General features: G+C 35.7%; 1 protein-coding gene across 1 annotated transcript in view; it reads right to left on the reverse strand.

Annotated features, from left to right (window-relative positions):
- Wif1 (WNT inhibitory factor 1) overlaps positions 1-25,392 on the reverse strand; it is an 81,400-nt gene that overhangs the window by 18,781 nt on the left and 37,227 nt on the right. The window contains exons 3-5 of the mRNA XM_019205989.2: positions 11,017-11,125; positions 1,195-1,335; positions 180-275 (exon numbers count right to left, since the gene is read on the reverse strand). Of these exons, the coding sequence (XP_019061534.1) occupies positions 180-275; positions 1,195-1,335; positions 11,017-11,125 (346 nt within the window). The remainder of the gene's footprint in view (positions 1-179; positions 276-1,194; positions 1,336-11,016; positions 11,126-25,392) is intronic.

The following is a 25,392-nucleotide window of genomic DNA, read 5'->3' on the forward strand; positions in this document are numbered from 1 at the left end:
TTTAAGAAAAAATACTTCCTAATAGCTCTTCTGTGGCTTTTTAAAGTTTCACCAGTCTTTATAATGTGACCAGAAAAATAATTTTAGAGGATGTGTTAAAAACCCACGTGGGGCTCCTGGGTGACACTGTGTTTATAAGGAAGCAAGCAAGGAACACTGGCTCCCTCTCCTCTCCTCACCTTTCTCACAGTGAGGCCCATAGAAGCCATCAGGACACTCACAGACTCTTCTTTCATTACAGAAGCCTCCATTTCGGCAGCCTCCTGGGCATTCAGCTGCAGAAAAGAAAAACAAAGTTCACTTTCATGTCCTTGTGATCATGTTAGGTGAATTACAGCCAGTGGGAGTTGTGAGTGGTCATTTTTATTCCAGGGAACCAATTATTGCAATTGTGTTCCCAGATACTCCTACCTCATTCTCTACACTGCTCAGATTTCAATAACCTTGAAGTAAGACTTTTGTCTCCTACAATCTTGCTTCCAACAGTAGGTAGCTCACGGAAGAAGATATAGCAAATTTTATTTTCCCTTCTTCCCTACCTATCAATCTATTGTACTACCTTAAATTGATACCATAGAGGAATGAATGATATTGTCCTCAGTCTTTACTTTTAGAGAGTGGGGTGATGTTTTGCTGCATTTTGAGAGTGCTGACAGATGCCAGAGCTTCAATTCTGTGCCGGAAAAGCTTGCATGGAGATGGGAAAGCAGCCTCGTGCTTACTAGGCACCTGGGTGAGGCAGTGAGGTATTGAGTGAGGCCTTGAATTGGCCGGGACCACGCCTATGAGTGGCATCCTGTCCTCTGAGGGCGTGAGCAGCACTAACCTTCTGACAGGGATACAGTAGTGTTGACAAGTGGAAAGTGCAGCTAATGCCTGGCACTTGCAGTGAGTAACTAGAACAAGAAAAGTATGGAAATTCATGACCACAGATGAGAAACCTCAGAGGATTCATAGAAATTGTATAGGAAAAGGGGAAGAATAGAGGTTTTTGAAGGGGTGACAAGTTCCTAAAATTCTAAGCAGTGTTAAAGCCACAGAAAGTCTGCCTTAATATTCTAACTGGACCCTGGGTTTACTGTCTCCTCGTCTTACTGATGAGCATATAATTATCAAAAAACTATAACAAATTTTTGGCCCAAATCACATCTAGAAGTCTTGTTGACCTTCTCTTGAGTCACTATCAGTGCTCACCTTGTTGACATGTTTTGAAGAAGATAGCATTTTGAGGTGTCTGGAGGATGGTGTTGCCTTCAGAATTCATCACAATCACATTCACTTCAAATGCTGCCACCCCATCTTGTTTTCCAAGACACGGGAAACCAACTTGAACAACTAAAAGAAAAAGAGAGTAATAGGGACTGAGAGGCCACTTTTGCTAAAAAACACTGACTCTTCACTTGGGCCTGTGGATGCTTGATGGGCAACTAAAAGCAGGACAAAAGCTGGATATCTCTTCCTTCACTTTGTATTTGTTTCCTTTGCTACCTTATACTTTGGCTCAGACTCCAGCTCAATTCTGCATGTAGACATGTTAATTATTTTAGAAAGCTCTGTTTAAAAACTTGTTATATAGGACCAATTAGTCCTAAACTTGCCTACTCATTTTCTTCTCTTCCTTCAAAACTAACGATATCAAAAGTAACTAAGATACTTGTAGGATTCCAGGGAACGCGGGACTTGTAGGCAATTGCACTATGAAGGGACTGACTTTCTAAGCAGGAAAGATTACCCTGTGACTCCCCATGCAGCTCCCCTCTAAGCCAGATAAATCATCTCATGTTAGGAACTGAACTGCTCTACTCCCTCTAGCAATGGCAACTTCCCCTGCAGTACCAGCTCTGATGTAACAATAATCCAGACCACAGTTTGATCAAGATCGCTTAACTATGCATCCCATACACACTTTTGCTCCTTCCCTGTATAATTCTGGAACTCATGCCAGTATCCTTGAAGACAGGGCTTAGGACACTAGTCTCCTTCATCCTAGTATGGCCACACTGAACAATAAATTCCTCTCTTGCTTCATCCCCACTCATGACTTTCAGACTCGTGAGGTAGCAGATTGCAGAACTTGCTGTGGTGGGGCCTCTCCTCCTCCAGATAGGCCTTTGGACTAGAACTCCAGTAACAAGAGGAAGCATGGGGGAAACAGTTTATTCAGTTGATTATGGTTATATAGAAATCTTGGGGAGAGAGACAAAGAACAAAGCAAAAATTCCCACACTTGGATGACTTTCTTATATCACCACAGAAGATAAACTATATTTTGATCATCTGGGCATTCTCTGCAGAGCTTGTGTACTATGCTGGGCACAGAATAAATGATCTTTATTAATCTGTATTACAGTAATGGTTGAGAATATTTTGTTGATAGTTTGGGTTTGAATTATCTTTTAAGCAACAAATGATCTCTGGAATTTAAGGTTGCAAAACCAAACACAAATTTATTAGTGAGAAAGAATTTTGTGGGTACCTTCGCTATCCCAAATGAGCAAGAAATTAATATTTTATAATCCATTAAAGAAGTCCTCTGAGAAATACTCCAGTAGATTGTTTTTATTCTGGTTTTGAAAGCAACAAAATATTTTCTTTGAAAAAATTTTACAATTCAAACTAGGCTCCAATTGTTGGACTGAATCAATGCAGTCAATATTTTCTCAGGCTATTTTTTAACATGAGGTGTTGGTGTGATGAAATAATCTACAGATAGACATATATAATGGTTTAGGTTCCTTCCTATAAGGAGCTACTTCCTTCTCCAGTCTGTTTATCACTTGGGAGGTATAGATGTTGACAGTGGAGCTCCAAAGCAGGGACTAGGCACTAACGATATTGCTGTATGAATAAGTTGAAGAAGCAAACAATTGTGCAATGCCTACAAGTCATTGGGTGAATTGGAGTAGACCAGATGTGATTATTGGCTGAGAGACTGATTATGCAAATTACCCAATTCCACTAGATTATCATAGCATCCCTAAGGGAAGATTGAGCTAGCTAATTCTTTAGACTGACTCTTAATTCTTCCTTACACATAAGAAGAAATACTGCGAAATTTTGCTTCATTTGGTTTCTGCATGATAGGTATAGTTACTACCGAGCTTGGGCAAATTATGTTAAACCAAGACAAATCCTTTCTCTTTAGTATTCACAAATCTGACCTTCTTCCTAGAAATGAGCTGGAAAGTGATCTGTTCTTTTGTTGCCTGTACCCAAGCTTGTCATATAATCTTCTTAACATGCTTGGCAACCAAAAATCCCTCTAAAGTATTTGGGATTGTCAGTCCCATTCCCCCAATGACATGTATTTCTAGTGTCCTGAATCTTGAGATTGGATCACTGCAAATAACTGATTGAATGATGAAAAGAAAATACAGATATGTTAAAGTAAGAAAGTTAAAAAAGAAGAGAGAGAGAAAACCAAAATTTTCTCTAAAGTTCCAAATAGTCACCATTGGAAACCTTGGTTTAATGGAAACATATAGTATGAAAATACCAATTTCCAAAAAAACAAAAAAATCAATTCATAGAGATTTCTATCTCAGAAGGAAATCAACAAGTTGATAAATAGTTTTTTAAAATTTGCTATTCCAATGTATTTATATTTCAGTTAAGAGGCTTACCCTCTTATGAATCTTCCCAGTGGGTCATCCCATAATTGCCCTGAGGCATAAAAAGGCATAAAAACATAGAAGAATCTGAAGACTTGACAGTAGAACTTGTAGAATCTTCCTAAAAATATGCTATCATTCAATCTTTATTTTCTTTCAAATGCCCCCCCCCGACCTTATTCAGCCTCCATTTTGAAGCCCATTTGATTCTTTAAAAATTTTTTTTTTTAATTTTTGCTTTAACTTCCAAAGCCTTGGCAGGGAAGAGAAAACGTTTGTAAATAAACATCTCATTTCTGCTTGTTAGCATTTTCAAATTTCAAAATATATCTTGGATGTTAAATACCAAAAAAGTTTTAAAATATCTTATTAGGTATATGGGAAATTCATTTAAGAACAATTAGTACTTCCTCTATAGCTTCCAATACGCTAAAATAATTTACAAAATTGAATTATACCTATACATTCACACATTCCAGTTGTGTATGTATGGGGGCGGGGGTTCCAGGAAGTTGGAGTGCTCACATAAAAATGTGTGGTTTGTTAACATGGCTTCGAAATCAATGAAAGGAAAGAAATTCTCAATACCCTGCCCTCTAGTGATGTGAAGAAGGAAAAAAAAATGTTCCACACAGAGCCAAGGAAGAAATGTAGCAGTAGCAGAAAGTTCAATGAAGAAAATACATCTTAAGTGACTTTCAAGCCAGGAATGGTAGCTCACACTGTAATCCCAGCACTCTGGGAGGCTACAGCAGGAGGATCAAACATTCGATACCAGCCTGGGCAATTTAGCAACTTAGCAAGATCCAGTCTCAAAAATTAAAACTAAGTAAAAAGGGGCTGGAGCTGTAGCTCAGTGGGAAGTTCCCCGATTTTAATTCCCAGTACTGAAAAAAAAAAATGACTGTCATTGTGGTTTTCAAGGTTAATCTTTCATTTTAAATGTCTAAGTAAAAAATGAAGAGTTTATCCATTCAAGAAATACTTATTAACTGAGTGCTATGTCAGTCACTGTTTAAAGCACTAAAGATATGTATTAAATAAAAGATTTTTTAGGGCCAGTGATTTAGCTCAGTGGTTCTGCTGCCTGCCTCACAAGCACAAGGTCCTGGGTTTGATTCCTGGTACAAAAAAAAATGATTTTAATAACCCCTAAATTTGTGGAGGTTAGGTTTAGTGATTTATCCTGAAGATATTTTGTGGTAGAAAAATAATCATTAAGAACTTTAGAAAATAAAGTAGAAATTGACACATGTTTAAAGCCATAGACTTAGAGTAGAATTGAAAGTAGTTACAGTATTTGATTGGTAATTACTAGATCCACTGGTTAGTCTGTCTGTCTCTAATTTTCCTAATTTTAAAGTTTAATATATGTATATAAATGTCATCTGGGAATACTGTTTATTGTATAACACAAATATTAGGTAGAGAATTGTATTGCTATGACCCACTGATTTTGCTTGCTTAAACTGTTTGGGCTTCCTTCAGTTTCCTAATTTGGCCAGAGGACTAACAATGATGCTATCAAAAATTTTTAGAAAGCTTGTGTAAAATGTTTTTATTTGAAAATTTAAAAATGTGTAATGTTGTTAAGTCATCAAAAATATTTTTAATTTAACGCCAGGCATAATCTAAGAATTCAGGAGACTGAGGTAGGAGGATTGCAGGCCAGCCTGGATTACATAGTGAGTTCAAGAGCAGCCTGAACTGCATAGTGAGACTGTTTCAAAAAACAAAATGGAAAAATGTTTTTCATTTGAAAAACCATATCGAAGCATTTATATGTACATTACGGTGATGTCAAACCGTGCCAACTGCAAAAGAATAAAAGTCTTGTTTTTGAATAGAAAAATTGAAAACAATTTTGATAGATAGATGTAGTACCTTCATCTTCTTAATAAACCAATAGAAATGACATGACTAAGAATATTTTAATAGTCTAAAATTCCATCCAGTTACTATTAATATAAATTATTTTCCTTCTTTCTTCATCTTATTTATTTGTTTTTATTCTACTGAGGATTCAGGGCCTTCACACTGAGCTACATCCCAACTCATTTTTATTTTTCATTTTGAGATAGGTTCTCACTGAATCGCTAAATTGTCCATGCTAGGCTTGCATTTGCCATTCTCCTGCCTTGGACTCCCAGAGTGCTAGGGTTACAAGAATGTGCCACCACTCCTATCTCTTTTTTCACTTTTAAAAGCTCTAATACAAGCTGTGTTTAAAATTTTGCACTTTTGAGCTAGACATGGTTAAGCACACCTGTAATCTCAGCTATCTGAGAAGCTGAGGCAGGTTAGTAAGTTTCACCTCAGCCTGGGCAACTGGGAAACTTAACAACTTAGTGAAATCCTGTCTCAAAATAAAAAATGAAAGAAGGACTGGGAATGTAGCTCAGTGTGAAGGCCCTGGTTTCAATCCCCAGTAACATATACATGCACACACACACACACACACACAAAACAAAATAAGCACAAATTTTGCTTATCTTATTTATGTAAACTAATTATAAACCAACACATAAGAATTGAATACATTAAAAATCAAGTCCATCCATGTAGAAAAGTTTAACCTACATATATCTATCTCTTTTGTAAAGTAAGCACAGTTATGATCTCAACAGTAATGCACGGTAATTTGAAAAGAACAAGGTAATAAAGTTCAGAAGTTAGGACATACCTAGTTTATGAGTTTCAAGGCAGAAAGTAATGAACTGTATAAATTACGGTCATTAAAATTGCCCATCTTTCATTTTTAAAACATGAAATAAATTCCTTACTCTTGTGCAAACTCTGCTTGTCTTCCATTTTGCTTACATAAATCTTACTCATAAGACTGGTTAGGTAATAAGAAATGTAAGTATCTTTTAAAAGATTTCAAATACTTTTTCTTTAAAGCAAAACAAATCTGCCTTTAATTAACCTCATCTCCATTGATTGCCTTTGGATAACCCAGTGCTCTGCCTCTGCAGTGTCTCTCCTAGTTCCCCAGCATGTGGTGGGATGAGATGGTACAGGCAGAATGACCCTATCTTATTTCAGTTTGTTAAAGAATCTCAGCACCTACCATATTGTTTGCCAGAAACTAGGGGTTGAGGGACACGATATATGTCGTGGAAGACACACTGATAGACCTTCACATACCCAGGCACACACTAGTACATACACACATGTGCACATGTATATAGAAACTGAAATTCACCATAAAGAACAGTAGGTACAGAGAATAAATAGTAACAATATTTATCTAGAACGATACACATACAAAGAAAAAAAAGACCTTAACGGTAGAAAAAGCATAGATATTTTACCTCTAAGGAATAATTGAAATGCATGTTCTATGGAACAAGAAGCACGTGAGTAAAGGTCACTTTTAGTAAAGGTAAATGAAGCTAGCCCAGTTTAAAGTTACAGCGCAGGCTAGGTTGTATATTCTAAACTGAGATGACTTAAAACAAATTAGGAAAACTAAAGCAGATTAAACTTAACTCGCATGGCACTCAAGTACATGGTGTTCACAGTGCTCCAGCCTCCAGTTATTTGAGCCTCTGCCCTTACAGGGGCAGAGATTAGAAGGGAAGGGGAGAGCTCAACCTGAACACATAGAATTATACATTATTCAATGATTAGAAATTATTCAACATAAATGTTCATCAGTGATTCAAGTTCCACTGACAGCCATTCATTCTCTCAGTAAATGCTGATTATCTACTCTGGATTTCACATTCTGCTAAGAAGTGGCGCTACCAACATGAGCACCTATTTAAAACTTTCTGGACATTGGATTCCTGAAAGCTTTAGTTGAGAAACACCACTGTGCCGTGGGTTTCATGCTCTGACGGAGACAGTGTTCAAAGAGACCATGCCTTGGCTTTATGGAAACTGTTTTTGTTATACAACTCAGTAATTTTACTGAACCACCCTGCAGTTTGTATTTCCTGTTTTTGTTCTTTTCAGATGCCAGAAGGCAGGCACTTCATAATTGTTAGAGATCAAGAGTTTTCTTCTTTCATTCAACATTCAGGCATATAGAGGTCTGGGATAAAAGAACAGCTTAGCAGCTTGGGGGTATAAAATAGCCCAGAAGGATAATGAATGCTACCTGGATGCTTAAAAGCAAAGACACACTGATTTGGTTACTTTTTAATAATTCAAGGTAAATTCACTTCTCCTACTGTTGTGACTGAGCTAATGAGGCTAATGAACGAGTGCCCCGCAATGCGCTAAAATTCCCATAAACTTCTTGCACCTGCATTTTTGCAAACAAAATTCAACATCTGTTTCCAAAACCGTGCATGTATGCATGCAGGCAGGCATATCACCACATCACAGAAAAAAAAATCTTGTTCTTTTTTGTTTCACCTTGCTCCAAGTGTCATCCACGTTTTCCTCCAGAGCATATTATTTTGAAAAATTCCAAATTATTAGAAATTTTTGTTTAATATAAACATGATCTGTTAGGATATTCTCACATCATATGTTTAATACTATATGTGTTACTGTCTTAAGAGGTAGAACTTCAGTGAGTTTTTTTTTTTCACTAGGCACAAAGGTTGAATAAAGCTGGGAAGAAGGAGGAAATAGGCATTAAGTTAGTACCCCAAAGATGCCAGATTTATTGAAAGGCAAGCAGGTGTAACTGTGCGAATTAATTAATGACTTTTAATGGGATGCAGGGAACTTCTATTTCTTTAATAACCAGAAAAATGACAAAAGAAAAATTAAAAATATATAAACTGGAAATTGAGAGACATTTATTTTTTTTTCTGGACACTTTTAAAAAAAGAGCAGGAAAATATGATTAAGAGAAATGTTTATAAATTATTCGACTACTAAGGAATACCACATAACGTGGCAGGAGACTGAGTAACGGCCATCTTCCAAGAACCTGGGGAATGGAGAGCCCATGTCATCTGAGTGATATCAGGGCGTTCATATATCTGGATAAAAGGTTCATTACCTTGGGACTATGAACCTCAAGCAATTAAATATTCAAAACTCAGATCTTCAATCCTTTAGCCAGAATCTTTGCCCCGCTAGATCGGCAGCAAATCTCCTGGGAGGGCTGCTGATCACTATAGCACTGAGATGACTGAAGAGAACTAAGTTTATATTCCTCCAGTCCACACTCATGATGGCACTTAGGCCAAGAAACTGCTCATTTAGTCTTACAACTCTGGATTCATTGGAAGCGGCAGAATACTACAGCCTGAGAACATTTTATAGATTTAAATTAAATCCTTAAAGGGGCTTGCATTTGACCTCTGATGAAATTATTCCAATGTTCCTCTAGAAAAATAAAATTAAAAATTTCAAAAACAGACAGTTTTGCTATCAATTATTTTAAAACACTAAAATCTACAACTATTATAGTACTAAAACAAACATTAAGCTGTAGACAACTACATGTTCAAGAACTTACTGTGGAATAAGAGGCATACCATGAATTCACACAATCTTTCACACTGGAAAAACTGATGACCCAGAAAAATAACTTGGGTGAGAGCCCTGCCAGAATACTTTTTATATATAAAATACTAAAAGCATACGTCAATTATCACTTAACTGTTTTCTGGAATAGGAATTGATTTCTAAACATAAAAGGAATGTGGGGAAATTGCAAAGCAAAAGACAAGTTTGAAAACATAGAATTTTATCCCACCTCCAAAACATAAGATAAAATACATATGAATTTTCTAAATGCAGTGTTTTACATCTAGTAAACTTTGCAGGCCAATCAAAACATTATACTTACAATGTAAAAGTAAGCATAGTAATTGGGTATTTACGTTGTTTAATAGATTCAAAAGTTTTAAAAAATTAAATAAGAATTTTAAAAAATCAGATTCAAAGAACACTGTGAAAATCACTCTTCACTTTTTAAATCGACAAAGTAGTTGCATGATTAATAAGCCATTTACATGAGGTTACAGTAAGACAGATACTCTTTCACACCACTACCCAAAGTATAAGTGGGTACAAACTTTCTGGAAAGTAATAGTGGAATTTTGGCATTTTGCTTAAGAGATTATTAAAAAGTTATTCATTCATAACCTCTTACACAATAATTCCACCTCCAAAAATTTTTTAACAAAATAATGAGATGAGCATCAAGATTTAATTAATCCAATAATTAATTATTCCCAGTGCCTGTTCTTTGCTGAGCCTAGTGTAGAAAGCTGTGGTGAATAAGACAAGTAGGGCTCCTGCCTTTGTAAAATCCCCATCTATCAGTCTTAACGGGACATTCATTGTGATAACGGTAGTATGCAAACTCTAAAAACAATCTCAGGCTGGAGATCTAGCTCAGTGGCACTGTGCCTGCCTTTGGCAAGGTTGTAAGTTCCATCCTTGGTACGCCCCACAAACAAATCTCATGAGCAAACAATAAGCAAATCTGTATAAAATATAATATTATAATAGGTATTTTAATGCCTTATAGAGCCATTTAAAATTATTTTTGGAAAAATATATAAATGCTACTGATAAATGTTTATGGTAAAATGTTAAAAGGAAAAAAACATGGTGCAAAACCATATATTTAACATTAATATAATTATATAAAAATATGTATTCATTAAAGAAGTCTAGAAGAAAGTATATGAGCATGTTCATACAAGTATCTCCGTATCTTTTGAAAAATTAGAAATCCTGGGCTCTAGTCTCAATTTCACTGCTTACTACTATTTGACTTTGGGCAAATCAGTTAAACCTCATAAGTCTTTATGTTTTAATTTATAAAATGGTGCTGTAATACTAGTCCCAAAGTACTCAAGTTGTGAGTGGAGACAAATGTGTGAGTGGAAAAAGAAAAGCTGGAAACAAGTATCATGTACTATTATTTTCTTAGCAGAGAAAGATGATTGGGTCTGAAAGCTCGAATCTTTTTTTCCCACATTTTTTCTGTTCTTTCCTTCAAATTCCGACTAATACTATGCTAGTTTGGGGGAGTTTTTCTTGACTTATCCCACTTGGTCCCAATCACTTCGGTTTTGTTTGTTTTTGCAGTACTGGTGATTATAGCACCTTACCCACCATTTACTTTGAATCTTTGCTACATTTATGTGCACTACATGAACCCACACTTATTGACTGGATATACTTCACCAAATATTTTTACTTTTTGTTCTTTCCTCTTTTTGATAAATCTGCAATAATTTATGAACTGGATATTGGCTGGGGCTAGTCTGAGTTTTTAGAAAACTATAAAAGCCTACATTTCTTCACTCACAACTTAATCCTTTGCCTAAAGGATAATAACTGAGTTCTCCTCAACTCAACAGATCTCTTCAGACAAATACTCCATAATCCCTCTGATGGGTTACATTCCAATCTTAAATATTTTATTCCTCACTGTTACATTTTTAAGTACAAACTTTTCTCCAAAGCAGAGACCACCCACCTGATGCCTTGTGAGGCACTGCTCCCAGCAGAGGGACATTGACAGTTGGATCAGCCATAATGCCTTTATCCAAGGAGCGCAAGGTCAGGAATTCATAGAAGTATTCTGCCTACAACAAAAGGCAACAACATTAGCTCCATGGAAACCACAGGGAGTGAACAGGCACTTCTCAACATATCTTCCAAAGGAAGAGTGATAATTTTCCCTGAAGGAACACTTCCCCCGACATGTAAGATACTGTATAGGCCTAACTATGTTTTATAGCTATAGAATTAAATCCTCTTTTTAAGAGAAATGATTCCTTTGTAACATTACAAACATTTATCTAAAACATTCACAAATGATGTTTTTTTTCATTTAAACAATAGTATTTAGTCGTCCGTTAAAAGGATTGCAAAAAAAATTGCTCTTAGAGAAATAAATGATGTCAAAACAATTATTGACTAGCCTTCAGAAAATTCAGCTCAGCTTTCTGGATCATTTTTAAATTCTTTTCAAATCTGAAATGAGCTTTTTGATCAGAAAATGTATACTTGTAATAAATAAGGGATGATTAAAATAGCAACCTATTAGCAAAAGAAAACATTAAAAGCCAAAATTTAATGATCTTGCTGTCAGTCTCATTTCCTTTGAAAGGTTTATATTTAAGATATCAATTTTGGGCTGGGGATTTAGCTCAGCGGTTCGGTGGCCTGCCTTGCAAGCGCAAGAACCCGAGTTCAATCCCCAGTACCAAAAAAAAAAAAAATCAATTTAGCTAGAACAGCCTAAAAGTGCAAAGAGCACCACCACAATATGACAAATCTTAAGTCTTTTCAATGTAAACATTTTTATTTTCCCATTAAGTAGCTAGTTGTTACTCAAATGGTCACAAATATGGAAAGTAGAGATGTATAATCTCACTACAGAGCTTTGATGTTTAACTGACTCAATCTTTTTATTAAATGTGTTTGTGGTAGAAATAATACATTCTTGCTTAGGAATAAAAGATATATGGACACAAATGTTAATATGCAAATCGGGCAAGTTAAGTGGTTCTGCAGTTATCCATAGAGATATACAGAATTTGGATAGGTTAATTAAATTAATTACATAAACCTGAGCTAGAAGAAAGCTAAAAAGGATAGAACTTTTCCTACATGTAGAACAAAATTTATTTTCCAACATGGAAGATGATAGACATTCAAGCAACTTTCTGGTTTATATCACAGTATCAAAAGTATTAGGTATTAAGGACTTCATAGGAGGACAATAATGCAAAGGTATAATCTCAGCTATTATAGCGATACTGTCTACATTTGATGTGAGTTGAAAAGTACTTCCCAGTCTCACTAAGCCAAAGAGCACCTTAACTGACCTAATCCCCACGGTGCCCCATTCTGAGCTATGGCAACTGTTCTAGAAAACCACTTTTCCCTAGGTGAGTAACAGGGTTTCATGAACTGATTTATTAAATTCATCCACTAGAAGGTCTCTGAGAATAAAGGGTCATAAGACAGATGATTCCTACCCTATTGAAGAGCAGGCAAAGATCTAAAAGATGCCTGATGAAAGGAATGTTGTCAGAAAAGGTAATTCAATTTGGAATGAATTCCTTTGAAAAAGAGAATGAATAGTATTTCTGTCTCTGCAGGAAAACCAATGGCTGCATTAGAAGTGGACTGCTTTTCATGAATCCAGGTGTTTCAAATGACTTCTATCATCTGCATTTCCCTCTGTACTTTATTAGATATCTATCACTTAATGTTTGGTTCTAAAACATATTTTAGTTGGCACTATGAAATACTTAGAGCTGGATGCCATTTTAATTAACTACATTTGAATTACTTATACTAAAAAGTACAATAATAGCAACAAGCAACAACAACATAACAAACACTACTGTAATACCCACCATGTGTCAACACTCATTCTAAACATTTTTTTAACAGTTCATACAATGCTAGTGAATAACTGAACAGGCAGAACACAAAAACCTTGAATACCATACATGAAGTTACCACTCATAAATGTATCTTTGTCATATTATAAATTAGATCTACCTTTCTATAGGTTATATATTTAAAAGCCACATTTATAAAAATTAAGATAACTTTAATAAGAAATCTGATTTTTAGTTTTATAATTTTTATCTATTAAAAAAAGTAAAACACCACAGCAATCATTATGTGATTGTATAGAATTGATAGTAATTTCCCCTTTCTGTTTCAACTTTTCTGTATGTGATTCTATAACTTTTATAATGAAACTAATATATTTACTAAAAAATATTAATCATGTGCCCTACCTTCAGGTCTGTGTGGCTAATGACAATCCTTGATTCTATTCCTATAATTCTGACTGTAGAGGAAATATTCTCCTTGCACTTTTAATCATGCTTATGCAACAATTTTACTTAAATTTCTTGTATGTCTCCTTGAAAGTGAAAAACAGCAGTAAAATAGCTTCTGAATGTCTCTTTCAGAAAGCTTTGATAATGTTGAATGACCATGGAAATGAAAGAATGTTATTCAGAGTCCAGAAACATAACTTTAAGTAAACTTCAGATCTCTGTATGATTACATAAAGTAGGCTAGGAAGGCATGCAATCTATTAGATTCAGTATCAGAAAGTTTATATTTAGCTGGCAGGATTCCTAAACAAGCTGCTCTAAGGTAAATAGAATTCTCTGGACAACTGATACTTTGATCTTATCAACAGCAAATTTCACACTATAGATTTTAGTTTGTCTCTTTTTAATCTTATTGCGTTTATTGGTACTGTTTAAGTATTCAGTACAGTTACATTGATCATTGGGATCTTGTACCTTTACATGACAGATCTTGGTTCTCATTTTTTCCCCATACCCCTGCCCTCCCTTCAGTCTCTTTGATTTCTTTGAGAATCAGTGTGCATCACTCTTATCTACTGTAATTCTAAAACTGTATTTGAGAGTGTTGTAGGCAAGAACAGGTCAAAATACTTTTTCCTTTGATTTTATCAGCAAAAGGCAGTTTCTGGAACAAATTAGTTTTGTTTATTTCTCTTAATGAAGATGATAGTGAAGTTTGTATCTCTGAAATATGTAATTTTATTTACTCTTGATATATTTTGTAAGAAAGGTTTTATCTTGTACTATATTCATTGCTTCTTAAAAATTCTATCTTGAAAGCCACTTATAAATTGACCAATCTTTTGTCTGATCTTGACATTGATTTATTTCAAAGTTTTGCTTGCTGTTACAAAGAGATCTACCAAAGCCACCAATACAACACAAATCTTTCTACAAACATTTCATTACGATGACATTGAGTAAATGTAGCCTTCACTTAACTTCAGGGATTAAGTTTAAAAGTCATAAAAATGGCTGATGAAATGAATGATAGATTTATGCCATATACTAACTTCTAGACAAAACTTTGCATTTTTATTTATAATATAGTAACTATTCCTAGACCCTATTCTCTTCATTGGAAAAAATTTATTTGGAAGCAAATGAAACCTAAATTCTATGCCAAAAAGAACATAGAAATAGATTTAAAGTTTGGGAACAAGTTTCCCAAATTGCAAATTTATTATTTAGATTAAAGGAACTTAGAGTATGAACCATAATAGAGATGTTGTATTGGAGAGTCTGAAACCTGTATTAGGAAAAAGTACATTTTGTTTCATTAAGTGACATTAGTGGAAACTTAGGTAAATGCAAGTAGGGTGATTATTTGGGAAATGCATGAAAAGCTTGCTTTGTGTTCTACCAAAGAATGAGTCTATTCAGGAGAATAATTCACTTCTAAATAAAGTTGCTGAAAAATTGTGTTGGCCTGGTTTGCCATGCAGTAAATTTTCTTTTCACTGAGAAGTATAAAAGACACCCAAATATTATCAAGAAAAGAGTGCTGGAGGTCATTTATCTTGCTTCCAATTGACTTGGCTGAAATTAGGGTTGTTCCTTCCAGAATAGATGAAGCCATCATTTGAATAGCAAAATGGGACAGCTCATAAGGCCTTTGCTCTAGCATTCCTTTGAGGGTAGACATGGAGAAAGGAAGCAAAGAATTGCATTAACCGTCAGAAGGAATAGAGGAATGGAGGGAATCCAGTATTTCTTTTCAACCTTTGAAGTTCTGGGTTTATGGTGTACACTTAATCTAATAAGCACAATAATTGCAGGAAACTGAGCTAAGAATCAGTCCTTCATAAAACCGCGGCTATCAAACCTCTCTTAACTTCATCTATCGTGCTGGTGACCCAACCTTTCATGGGAGAACACTAAAACAGTAAAGGTATCACCTTTGTTCCAAAGAAAATTTCCACAGAACATATGGGAGACAGAAGTTTTGAAAATTTAAATGATTTTTATTCAGTGTTTATTATATCCCAGTCTTTGTTCATTTAATTTTCATAACAATCATTATAGGATACAAGTGGGTTCAGATTAGCAGAGCCCTAGGTATGAGGAGTAACAAAGGGGTAGAAAATGTATGTGAGGGGCAAAATACTACTAAAATAAACAAGAAATGAAACTAGTGAAATGTTAAAGCCCCAAACAAAATGAATAAACATGCCCGATGCTTAAAATAACCTGATGCCTGAATGTCTAGACCAAACACTGACAGCTCTCACATTCTCCTTCAGAATTCCTGTTACCTCTCTACCCTATTGCATCCTTCAGACTCAAAAGTCGTTAATTTTCAATCGTGTGACATTCTGCTGATTTTCATTCTACTTCCTGGTTTTCCTGCATTTCCCATGAACTCTCCTTCTTTCATCTCAGAATTATAGAAAATCACTACAATTTGGTCGTCAGTGAGGTACAGCCGTACCATAATCATATTCCAGTGATTTCATTCTACTGACCTTTATTGAGCTTCTCAGTCCCTGGTGCTTCTCTCTTTAAATTCTGTTGTAAAACTCTAAGAGTCTTACAGATTGTCCTTTTGGGCAATGCTGCTTGTTGCAGTTTGATGAGCATCCCCAAGGGACCATGTGCTTAAAGGTTGGTGCCAAGCTGGTGCTACTGTGAATGATGAAGCTTTGGGATCTGGGGCCTTGTGGGAAGCCCCTACATCCTCAGAGGGGGTTGTGAGACCCTAATCTCTCTTTCTGTCTCACTGTATCTGCTTCCTGGCTAAACATGTGAGCAGTCAACCTGTACTCGTGCTATGTTGTGCTGCCCTTTCCACAGACCTAATCCAAATTGTGAGTGAGAAAAAATCCCTTTTGCTTTATAAGTTAGTTGTCTCGGGTATTTCACTGTAGTAATGTAAAGCTGCCTAATATAATGCTCACCATAAAGTGTTCACACTCTTCTTCCCAACTGCTGACTCTTCCTACTCTCTGCCTATTTCCTGAAGTCTAATTCATTGCCTTCCAAGGCTGGCTGATTGCTTTGTATCTGCCAAGAACAGTTATCATTTTTCTTACAGCAAAAGTACTGAACTTCAGAGTCATTGTTTCTTGCCTATATCTTGTCTCTTCATAGCCAGATACCCAAATCTTATCCTTTTTCTTTTTATGATATCTTTTAACTCTGTCCCTTCCTTTTATCTCCACTGCTTCAACCCTACCCCAACCTTTACTTCCTCATATTGGTGTTTTTTGTAATGCTCTTTAAAATATCCTTCCTGCCTTTCTTTTTAAAATGCTTGCCATAAATATGAGCCAATAAATTTAATTAAAACATCACTTTTCCAAATTACTATCCTTTCCAATCTCCTCTTATCTCACAGGTAAGGGTTTTAGCTTGATAAATATCTCCACAGTCTAGCTCCAAATTTCCTTTATCTCTTACTGCTCCCCAACAGGGGTCATCTTCTGGAACTCGGTTGGCCAGCTGTGATACAGCCAGGCCTATATTCCAGTGCTTCCACTCCTACTGATCTTCACTGACTTTAAACCATCTTAGCTGTGAAACATATAGCTCCATGCATTATCATTCAACTGTTCATATGTATATATCTTGCATTCTTATCTAACTTTTGAATTCTTTATGGATAAGAATGGGACTTTTTTTCCCCTGCACACAACTGGAGATTCATACAGCACTGTATACAAACAAGATTTTTTTCCCTCTTCGATGTTTATTAGTATATGTTTGCAGTACATAATGATCACATTCATTGTGGGGAATAGGGACATGCACATAACAGATCTCGATTCTTTTTTCATCCCCTCTCCATCCCTTTCTTCTCCTTTCCTTTGCCTCCATCTCTTGATCCCATTCCCATTGGAAAAAGATCTTCCTACTTCCTATTATCTATGTTTTTATCTTGCCTTTATTTATATTTTAGATTTCTCCTATAAGAGAAACCATGTTATATTTAAGCTTGTGTGTCTGACTTATTTCATTTAGAGTTATAGTCTCCAGGTGCATCCATTTATCTACAAGTGACTTATCCTTCTTTGTGGCACAATAGCACTCCATTGTGTATAAATATAACATTTTTTTTAATCCATTCATCTGTCGATGAGCATATAGGTCATTTCCGAAATTTAGCTATTATGAATTGTTCTGCTATAAACATGGGTATTCATGAATAAATGGGTATTCATAATGTCTTTAACTCTTTCAAGAAGCTACCTACAGCTGGGCATGGTGGCACACTCCTGTAATCCCAGCACTCGGGAAGTTGAGGCAGGAGGATCGCTGTGAGTTCGAGATGAATCTGGGCTACATAGTGAGTTCCAGGTCAGTCTCAACAACATAGTGAGACCCTGTCTCAAACAAAAAAGAGGAAGGTACTTAGAAGGAGAATATAGGCAAGGTATTTGAAAAATATTTGCAGAATGAATGACCCATGGAGAGCATCTACCAAGCCTATACTCAATGCATTCCAGGACACACTGTTGTGGTGAAATGCCATGAACGTCTGATTCTACTGACAAGCAGGAGCTTTTCTGTTTTGGGCAATTGCTAACTTATTTTTATGGGTCAAGAGATTCATTCTTCTTTTGCTGTGTGGCCAACCTCTGCAGTGCACATGGAAAATACAAAATATTTTTGAGAAAAAGAGCAATCAAAAGAACATTGACATTTGATATCCAGCCAATCTGTGTGCAGTTTGTAACTGTTTTATGCTTGTTCTGGGACAAAACCTTGGCAATGAGGCTGCCAGACAGAGTGTAAGCAGATAATGTAAACAAGGTCCAGCTCTCAAATACAATTTTGTCCAATGCTCTTTGGTTCATATTTCCCACTTGGGCCTCTAGTCATTTTGCATTCTATAAATTACAGTATGTAATTGAAATATCACTGGGAAACTGTGAGATAACAATGGCTTGTTTTGCAATTAGCTTTACTGTTTCTTTTTTTTAGTAAAAATAAAAAGCTCCTTCTCACACAGAATAGTTACTTAATTATTTAACCGATCTTAGCTTAAATTGGTGAAAGGAATACTGCTTAAGGAGCGAATATCAATCAGCCCCGTTCTTCGGTACTAGTAATCAGTTTTATACACACTAAATCAGACCATAGCCCATGGGCTGGACTAAGGGAGTGGAATTATTGGAATATAATGGTGATGTTAAAACTTAAAAGTTCAAGTAAACACATTCAGGAACATAAGAGTTATGTAAACTAAAACTATCAGGAGATCACACAGTTTTGCTTCCCATAAATCTGAAATTTCTAAGACATTTTCCATTTTTCCTCCTAGGGTTTGGTATCACTGTTGCTCAGGCACACCAGAAACAGACCTGGCTATCTGACAACTTGTTGACTAGTCACTCTTTTTTCCAAATTCCTAAAGAAAGGGAAGCAACAGAAGTCTGCATTGCTCTTTTGCATTATATAAAACCAAAAGTTAAGGTCTATTTTTTTATTTTTTGAGGGAGGGGAAATATGGAAGTAGAAAATCAAAGCATTGGAAAATAGAAAAGTTTTTTTTTTTCAGTTTGTCTCCAGATTGCGAAAAAAAGAGTATAAAAATAAATATGAAGTAGTCTTTAAACCAAATAGAGAGCCTTTCCACATAGAGCTTTTACTGAGTGCGAAAAAGAGTATAAAAATAAATATGAAGTAGTCTTTAAACCAAATAGAGAGCCTTTCCACATAGAGCTTTTACTGGATTGACATTTCCAACAGAAGAGACAATACAAGCAACAATGAGCTCTGGAAAGTTGCTGCTCTCCTTTATTTCTTAAGCTGCTGTGACAACTACCTCCTTAAAGTGCATCTGCTCCAACTCAAGGAGTTGCAAAGTCCTAGGTCAATGCCAACCTAAAAACTGGACACTAGAAGAAGAACAGCATTGGGCAATTATAGCAGGGCTAGGTAAGGGACTAAAGAAAGAAAATGAGGGTGTGGCACTTTGGGAACAGGGACAGTTCACACAGGAGATGTAGAAAAAGAAACAAAGTGAGAAACATTGTATCTCTGAGATACAACGGTTATTTAAGAATACTGAAGGACCAACAGAGCAGCTGTATGGGCCAATGATTTGGAAGAGATGAGAGAGACCAGCTTAAATTCTGAAAAGAAAAAAAAAAGGAATCTCTATCATATTCCCTTCTCATCTCAATACTTATGTTTGAATATTTCTTTTCTTAAAGCTTCAGAAGTAGGCATTAAGTACTCATTTCATGGTTGTGTCAGAGAAAACCACTAAGAACAATTTCTTTAATGATAAATAAAGAATAACTGAGCAATTACTCTTACACCTCATGAAGCATGTTCATTCATCATCAGTATTTCATTCCCTTGTTTATTCCTTCATGCATTTCAAACAGTGGCATATTTTAGCACATCTTTTTTTAGGACAGAATATTTGTTAAAATGTACATATAAACTGGGTAGTGCAAATAAGTAGCTCAAAAAAGGAAAAATTAATGTTCCATTTCTTTCGTAGTTCTTTATAATGTGTAGTTATCTCTATGGGGATAGTATATTTACTATACCTCATCCTTGATTAGAAAGGGAAATTTTTTAACTGACTTAGAAATGTCAGGACATATTTTTAATGATGATTCTCAAAATATTTAAATTAGGTAATATTTTTCTCATTTTTAACTCAGGTAGTTTTCTTATATTATTTAATATTTTTTATTGAATACACATAGACAGTGTTAACTTACTTCACTGATGAAAACAGAAGAAAAAAAACTTTCTCCTACAGTTGACTATTTTGAAAAATACATTAAAGTGCTTTGGTAAAGACTATGGGATGTGCCTTAATTTGACTGTTTTGTTCATGTAATTGCAATTTCATGTGTCAAAATACTATGCTACAAGATATTCTCCAGTGACTAGTTTGTTGTGTTCCTAAGAGCAAACAGAAAAAGAAAAAAGGTCTGTAACTTCATTGTTACAGATTTTTAAAGACAAAAATTTAGAAGACCAATTTTAAGAGCAGAAGATTCAAAGAAATAACTATTAATTCTATACATTTTGTTTCATACTTCAGAAAAAATTGCCTATTCAATATAACATAAATAACCCATTTAATATTCTGAGATCCTCTACTCACTTGATATTTTTTTCCATTAAATTTATTGGTACATTTGAAGTATACAATACAGTCAGTTACATTCATCATTGGGATCTTGTACGTTTACATGATATATCTTGGTTCTTATTTTTCTCCCATTCCCCTGCCCTCCCTCCCTTCACCCCCTCCACCCTTCCCTATTTACAAAGATTTTGTTTTCATTTTTTCTTTTCTCATAGTTTTTCTTTTCCCTTCTTCACTTTCCCCTATCCCTCCTACTTACCCTACTCCTGTAGACCTTTTATTACTATCACAATATCAATTATACATGTTATCCTTATTTACACTTTAAAATTTTCATACCAGAGAAACTATTCAGTATTTACACATGTGTCCTATTAATTACACTTAAGAGTATTGCCTCATTGTGCATCCTAGCTGTAAATGTCTCTAGTTTATTGTTCTTTATGGCTGAGCAGTACTCCATTTTATGAAACACACACACAGACACACACACAGACACACACACCTTTATCCAGTCTCCAGTTGATGGGCAAATACACTGCAAGAGAAACCACCAACAGAGTTAAGAGTCAACCTACAATATGAAAAATTTTTTTTACCAGCTGTTCCTCAGACAGAGGTCTACTATCTAAAATATATAAAGAACTCAAAAAAAATCATACCCCCCAAATATAAAGACCCAATTCAAAAATGGGCATCTGATGTACTCAGCTACCTCATCTTTGACAAAGGTGCTGACCATCCTCAGTGGAGGAAAGATAGCCTCTTTAATAAATGGTGTTGAAAAAACAGGAGGTCAACCTGCCACAAATTAAAATTAGACCCTTATCTTTCACCATGCACTAAATTAAAATCCAAATGGATTAAAGATCTAAATATTAAAACAGAAACATTAAACTTGCTGGAAGGTAAGTTAGGCAGAACTCTGGAAGACATTGGCATAGGAAAAGACTTTATGAACAAATCCTCAGTAGCACGGGAACTAGCAGATAGAATCAACAACTGGGATCTCATCTTATAAAAAAGCTGTACTTCAAAAGAAACCATCAGCAGAACTAAGAGCCAATCTACAATATGGGAAAAAATTTTTACCAGCTGTTCCTCAATATCAAGAATATATAAAGAACTCAAAAGAATCAGCCCCCCCCAAATATAAAGACCCGATTCAAAAATGGGCATCTGAAATGAACAGACATTTCTCGGACAAAGAAGTAAAAGCAGCAAGTAAATATATGAAAAAATGTTCCACATCACTGATCATTCGAGAGATGCAGATGAAAACAACACTGAGATTCCACCTCACCCCACAAAGAATGGCTGCTATCAAGAAATCACTCTGTAACAAATGTTGGCGGGGTTCTGGGGAGAAAGGAACCCTTCTCCATTGTTGGTGGGAGTGCAGACTGGTGCAACCACTATGGAAATCAATATGGAGATACCTGAAAGAGCTGGGACTGGAGGTTCCATTTGACCCAGCCATCCCTCTGCTGGGTATCTTTCCAAGAGAACTAAAACAATCATATCACAGAGAAGTATGCTCATCCATGTTTATAGCGGCACAGTTTGTAATAGCTAAATCTTGGAAACAGCCCATTTGCCCATCCATTGGAAACTGGATAAAGAAGATGTGGTTTTTCTATAAAATGGAATATTACTCATCCATAAAGAATGAGAAAATAGATTCATGCATAGGAAAATGGATACATATTGAAGATATACTCCTAAGTGAAATAAATAAGTCACACATGTGTAAATACCGAATAGTTTCTCTGGTGTGAATAATCTGCAATAATACATAAGATCCTAATAAGATTACTTACATTGAGAAATGGGAAGAAAGGAGCTAAAGGTGTAGGGAAGGTGGGATGGTAGGTGAAGGGTAAAAAGGGAAAAGAAAAAAATGTGAGATAATGAAAAGATGGAAATAAAGTGTTTGTAGATGGGGAGGGGAGGAGGGGGTGAAGGGAGGGCAGGGGTAAGGGGAAAAAAATGAGAATCAAGACTTGTCATGTAGAGGTACAAGATCCCAACAATGAATGTAACTGTACTGTATCCCTAAAATGTACCAATAAACTCAATTAAAGCTGAAAAAAAACGGGCATCTGAAATGAACAGATACTTCTCAGACAAAAAAGTAACAGCAGCAAATAAACATGAAAAAGTGTTCCACATTGCTGGTCATTCGGGAGATCAGATGAAAGCAACACTGAGATTCCACCTCACTCCAGAAAGAATGGCTGCTTTCAAGAAATCAACCAATAACAAATGCTGGCAGGGTTGTGGGGAGAAAGGAACCCTTCTCCATTGTTGGTGGGAGTGCAGAATGGAGCAACCACTGTGGAAATCAATATGGAGATATCTCAAAGAACTAGGATTAGAGGTCTCATTTGCCGCAGCTATCCCCCTGCTGGGTATCTTCCCAAAGAATTAAAAGAATCATATCACAGTGATATATGCTCACCCATATTTATAGCAGCACAGTTTGTAATAGCTAAAACTTGAAAACAGCTCACTTTGTATTTTTAAACTGTTACTCATACATACATTATTTATCCTGTTGAGGAAAAGAGAAACGGAGGCAGAACCAAAACAATTTCCTGAGAAACACTGATGATGAAAATCCATACTCTCACGTCTGGCTAAGTCTGCACCACCAACCTCATTTGCTCACCAAATGCCCCTGGGTAATTCTTTGAAACATTCCAGTCTCTCCCTTCTCCTGAACACAATTCCATTGTCTCCTACAAGTTTTCTGCCCCATTCCTTTTATCATCTCTCTGTTGATGATAATACATTATTCATAAAGAAAACAGAGCTTATCAGAAACCAACTCAGCATTTCCCACACCCACCCATAAAATAGCCCATCCACACCCAACCCTGACTCCTTCCCATATTCTATGAGACTGGCCCTATAGATTAGGTCACCTTCCCTCACGTATGCAAATGTGGTGACAAAGTTAAAAAATCAGTCTTCTCTTTACTATCACTACATGCTTCCAATAGAGTTTATACTCATGGCCCTCTAGTTTTTTGTTGTTTTTTTTTTTTTCCCAATCTGTACTGCAGTCTGACCGTTGCCCCCATCACTATTAAGGCCATAATATTAAGTGAACTAAATCAGGCACTCAAGCTCAAATATTGCATGGTTTCTCTTATGTGAGGAACCCAAAATATAAATAAATTATAGAGCAAAATAAAAGATAATAGGAAGAAGGGAGATAAATCCTTTGTAAAAGGGAAAGGGACCAAGAGTTGGAGAGAATTGAGAGATAGGGGAGGGAAAGGGATGAAATGAGAAATAAGATGTGTTATGGACACAGACCAACTCTCCATGAAGGATACAATCATTGTATACAGAAAACATGTACTAATAAGATAAAAAGATCACTGGCAATTTCCAAGTTATTAATTCCAATGAATACTTTTCCATTTTTATCCACTAGACATCTCCCCTTCAACCTATCATGTTTGAACTAAACTCATTATCTTTCCAATGAACCTATATTTCTTTTTTTTCTTTATTTTTCCTTTTTTTTTTTGAGACAGTGTGTCACTATGTAGAACAGGCTGGCCCTGAACTTATGAGCCTCCTGAATCCTGGGATTACAGAAATGCATTCACCTGAATTGCTTAAGACAACACTATATATTTGATTACCCAAGATACCTACTTAGTGGTTTTTCTAGATTCCTAACTTTTCTTCTACCAACTACCTCTGTGAACTCTCATTGGTTTCTCAGATCTATTTTCTTTTTCTTCCCACTGTTACTACAAAAATGCATACATTTCTCCCTCATGCTCCTGCAGTCATCTCTTAACTATGTTTTTAGTAACTCATGTACTTCAGATTTATCACCTCCTCCACACTATTGTTCAGTTTTTCCTAAATGCCAATTGGACTACATCATCCTCCATTTAAAGCCCTATGCTTTCTAATCACAAGAAAGAGTTTGGCTGGCTACAGCTTTGTATCTACTGTAGCTCTGCCCATTGGCCTCTTTGCCTATGGTTTGCCTCCCAAGTTTATTATCTAGCCATAGCAATCTTTAAGTCTCTGAACTGCTGTGCTCTGTATGACTCCTACTCTATCCCTGGAATACTTACTCCCTGCCCTTGACCACCAGTCAAACTTTGACTTATTTCTCAAAACTTGAACGAAAGTTCACCTCTTTGGTACAGTGGTTCCTTCTCCAGATGCTTCTTTCTTGTCCTCTTCCCTTTGTATTTATTACTGTAAAGATATTGTATTTATAGTAAATACTGTTTACTTGTCTCCCTCAATGAATTCTCCTCTATGGAAGGGGCTCTGTCTATTGTAATATGAATTGCCAGGTGCTAACATATTCTTTGTGGCTCAAAACCTGTGAAGAATGAACACAAACTTTGAATCAAATTAGTCATATATATATATATATATATATATATATATATATATATATATATTTCTCTATATCATTTATGTACACATGCAAGTTCCATAGGACATATTTTCATGTTTTTACAACTTATTTTGAAACAATTAAAGAGCATGGTGGCACAGACCTATAATTACACACTAATTGCACAGGCTGAGGCAGGAGTGTTGTGAGTTGAAGGCCAGAGTGGACTAAAAAACAAAATAGCCAGGCATGGGAGCACATGTCTATAATCTCAGCAGTCCAGGACCCTGAGACAGGAGTATTTCAAGTTTGAGTCCAGCCTAGGCAACTTAGTGAGATCGTGTCTCAGAATAAAATATTTTTTAAAAGGGCTCCAACAGCTTTTCCAGGTTCTGAAGTCATCTGAACAAAATTATAGACATTCAGCACATTCCATTAAACAAAACAAAACAAAAGAAAAAAAAACAAAGAAAAGAATAATACCCAGAAAACAGCAAAGTTCTGTTGCTGTTGTGGTACCTGGCGATGCATAACATACTGCTATTATTAGTCTTTTTGTATATATAT

This window comes from Fukomys damarensis, unplaced genomic scaffold (assembly GCF_012274545.1).
Source record: "Fukomys damarensis isolate Sample0158 unplaced genomic scaffold, DMR_v1.0_HiC HiC_scaffold_15, whole genome shotgun sequence".
NCBI classification, from domain to species: Eukaryota; Metazoa; Chordata; class Mammalia; order Rodentia; family Bathyergidae; genus Fukomys; species Fukomys damarensis.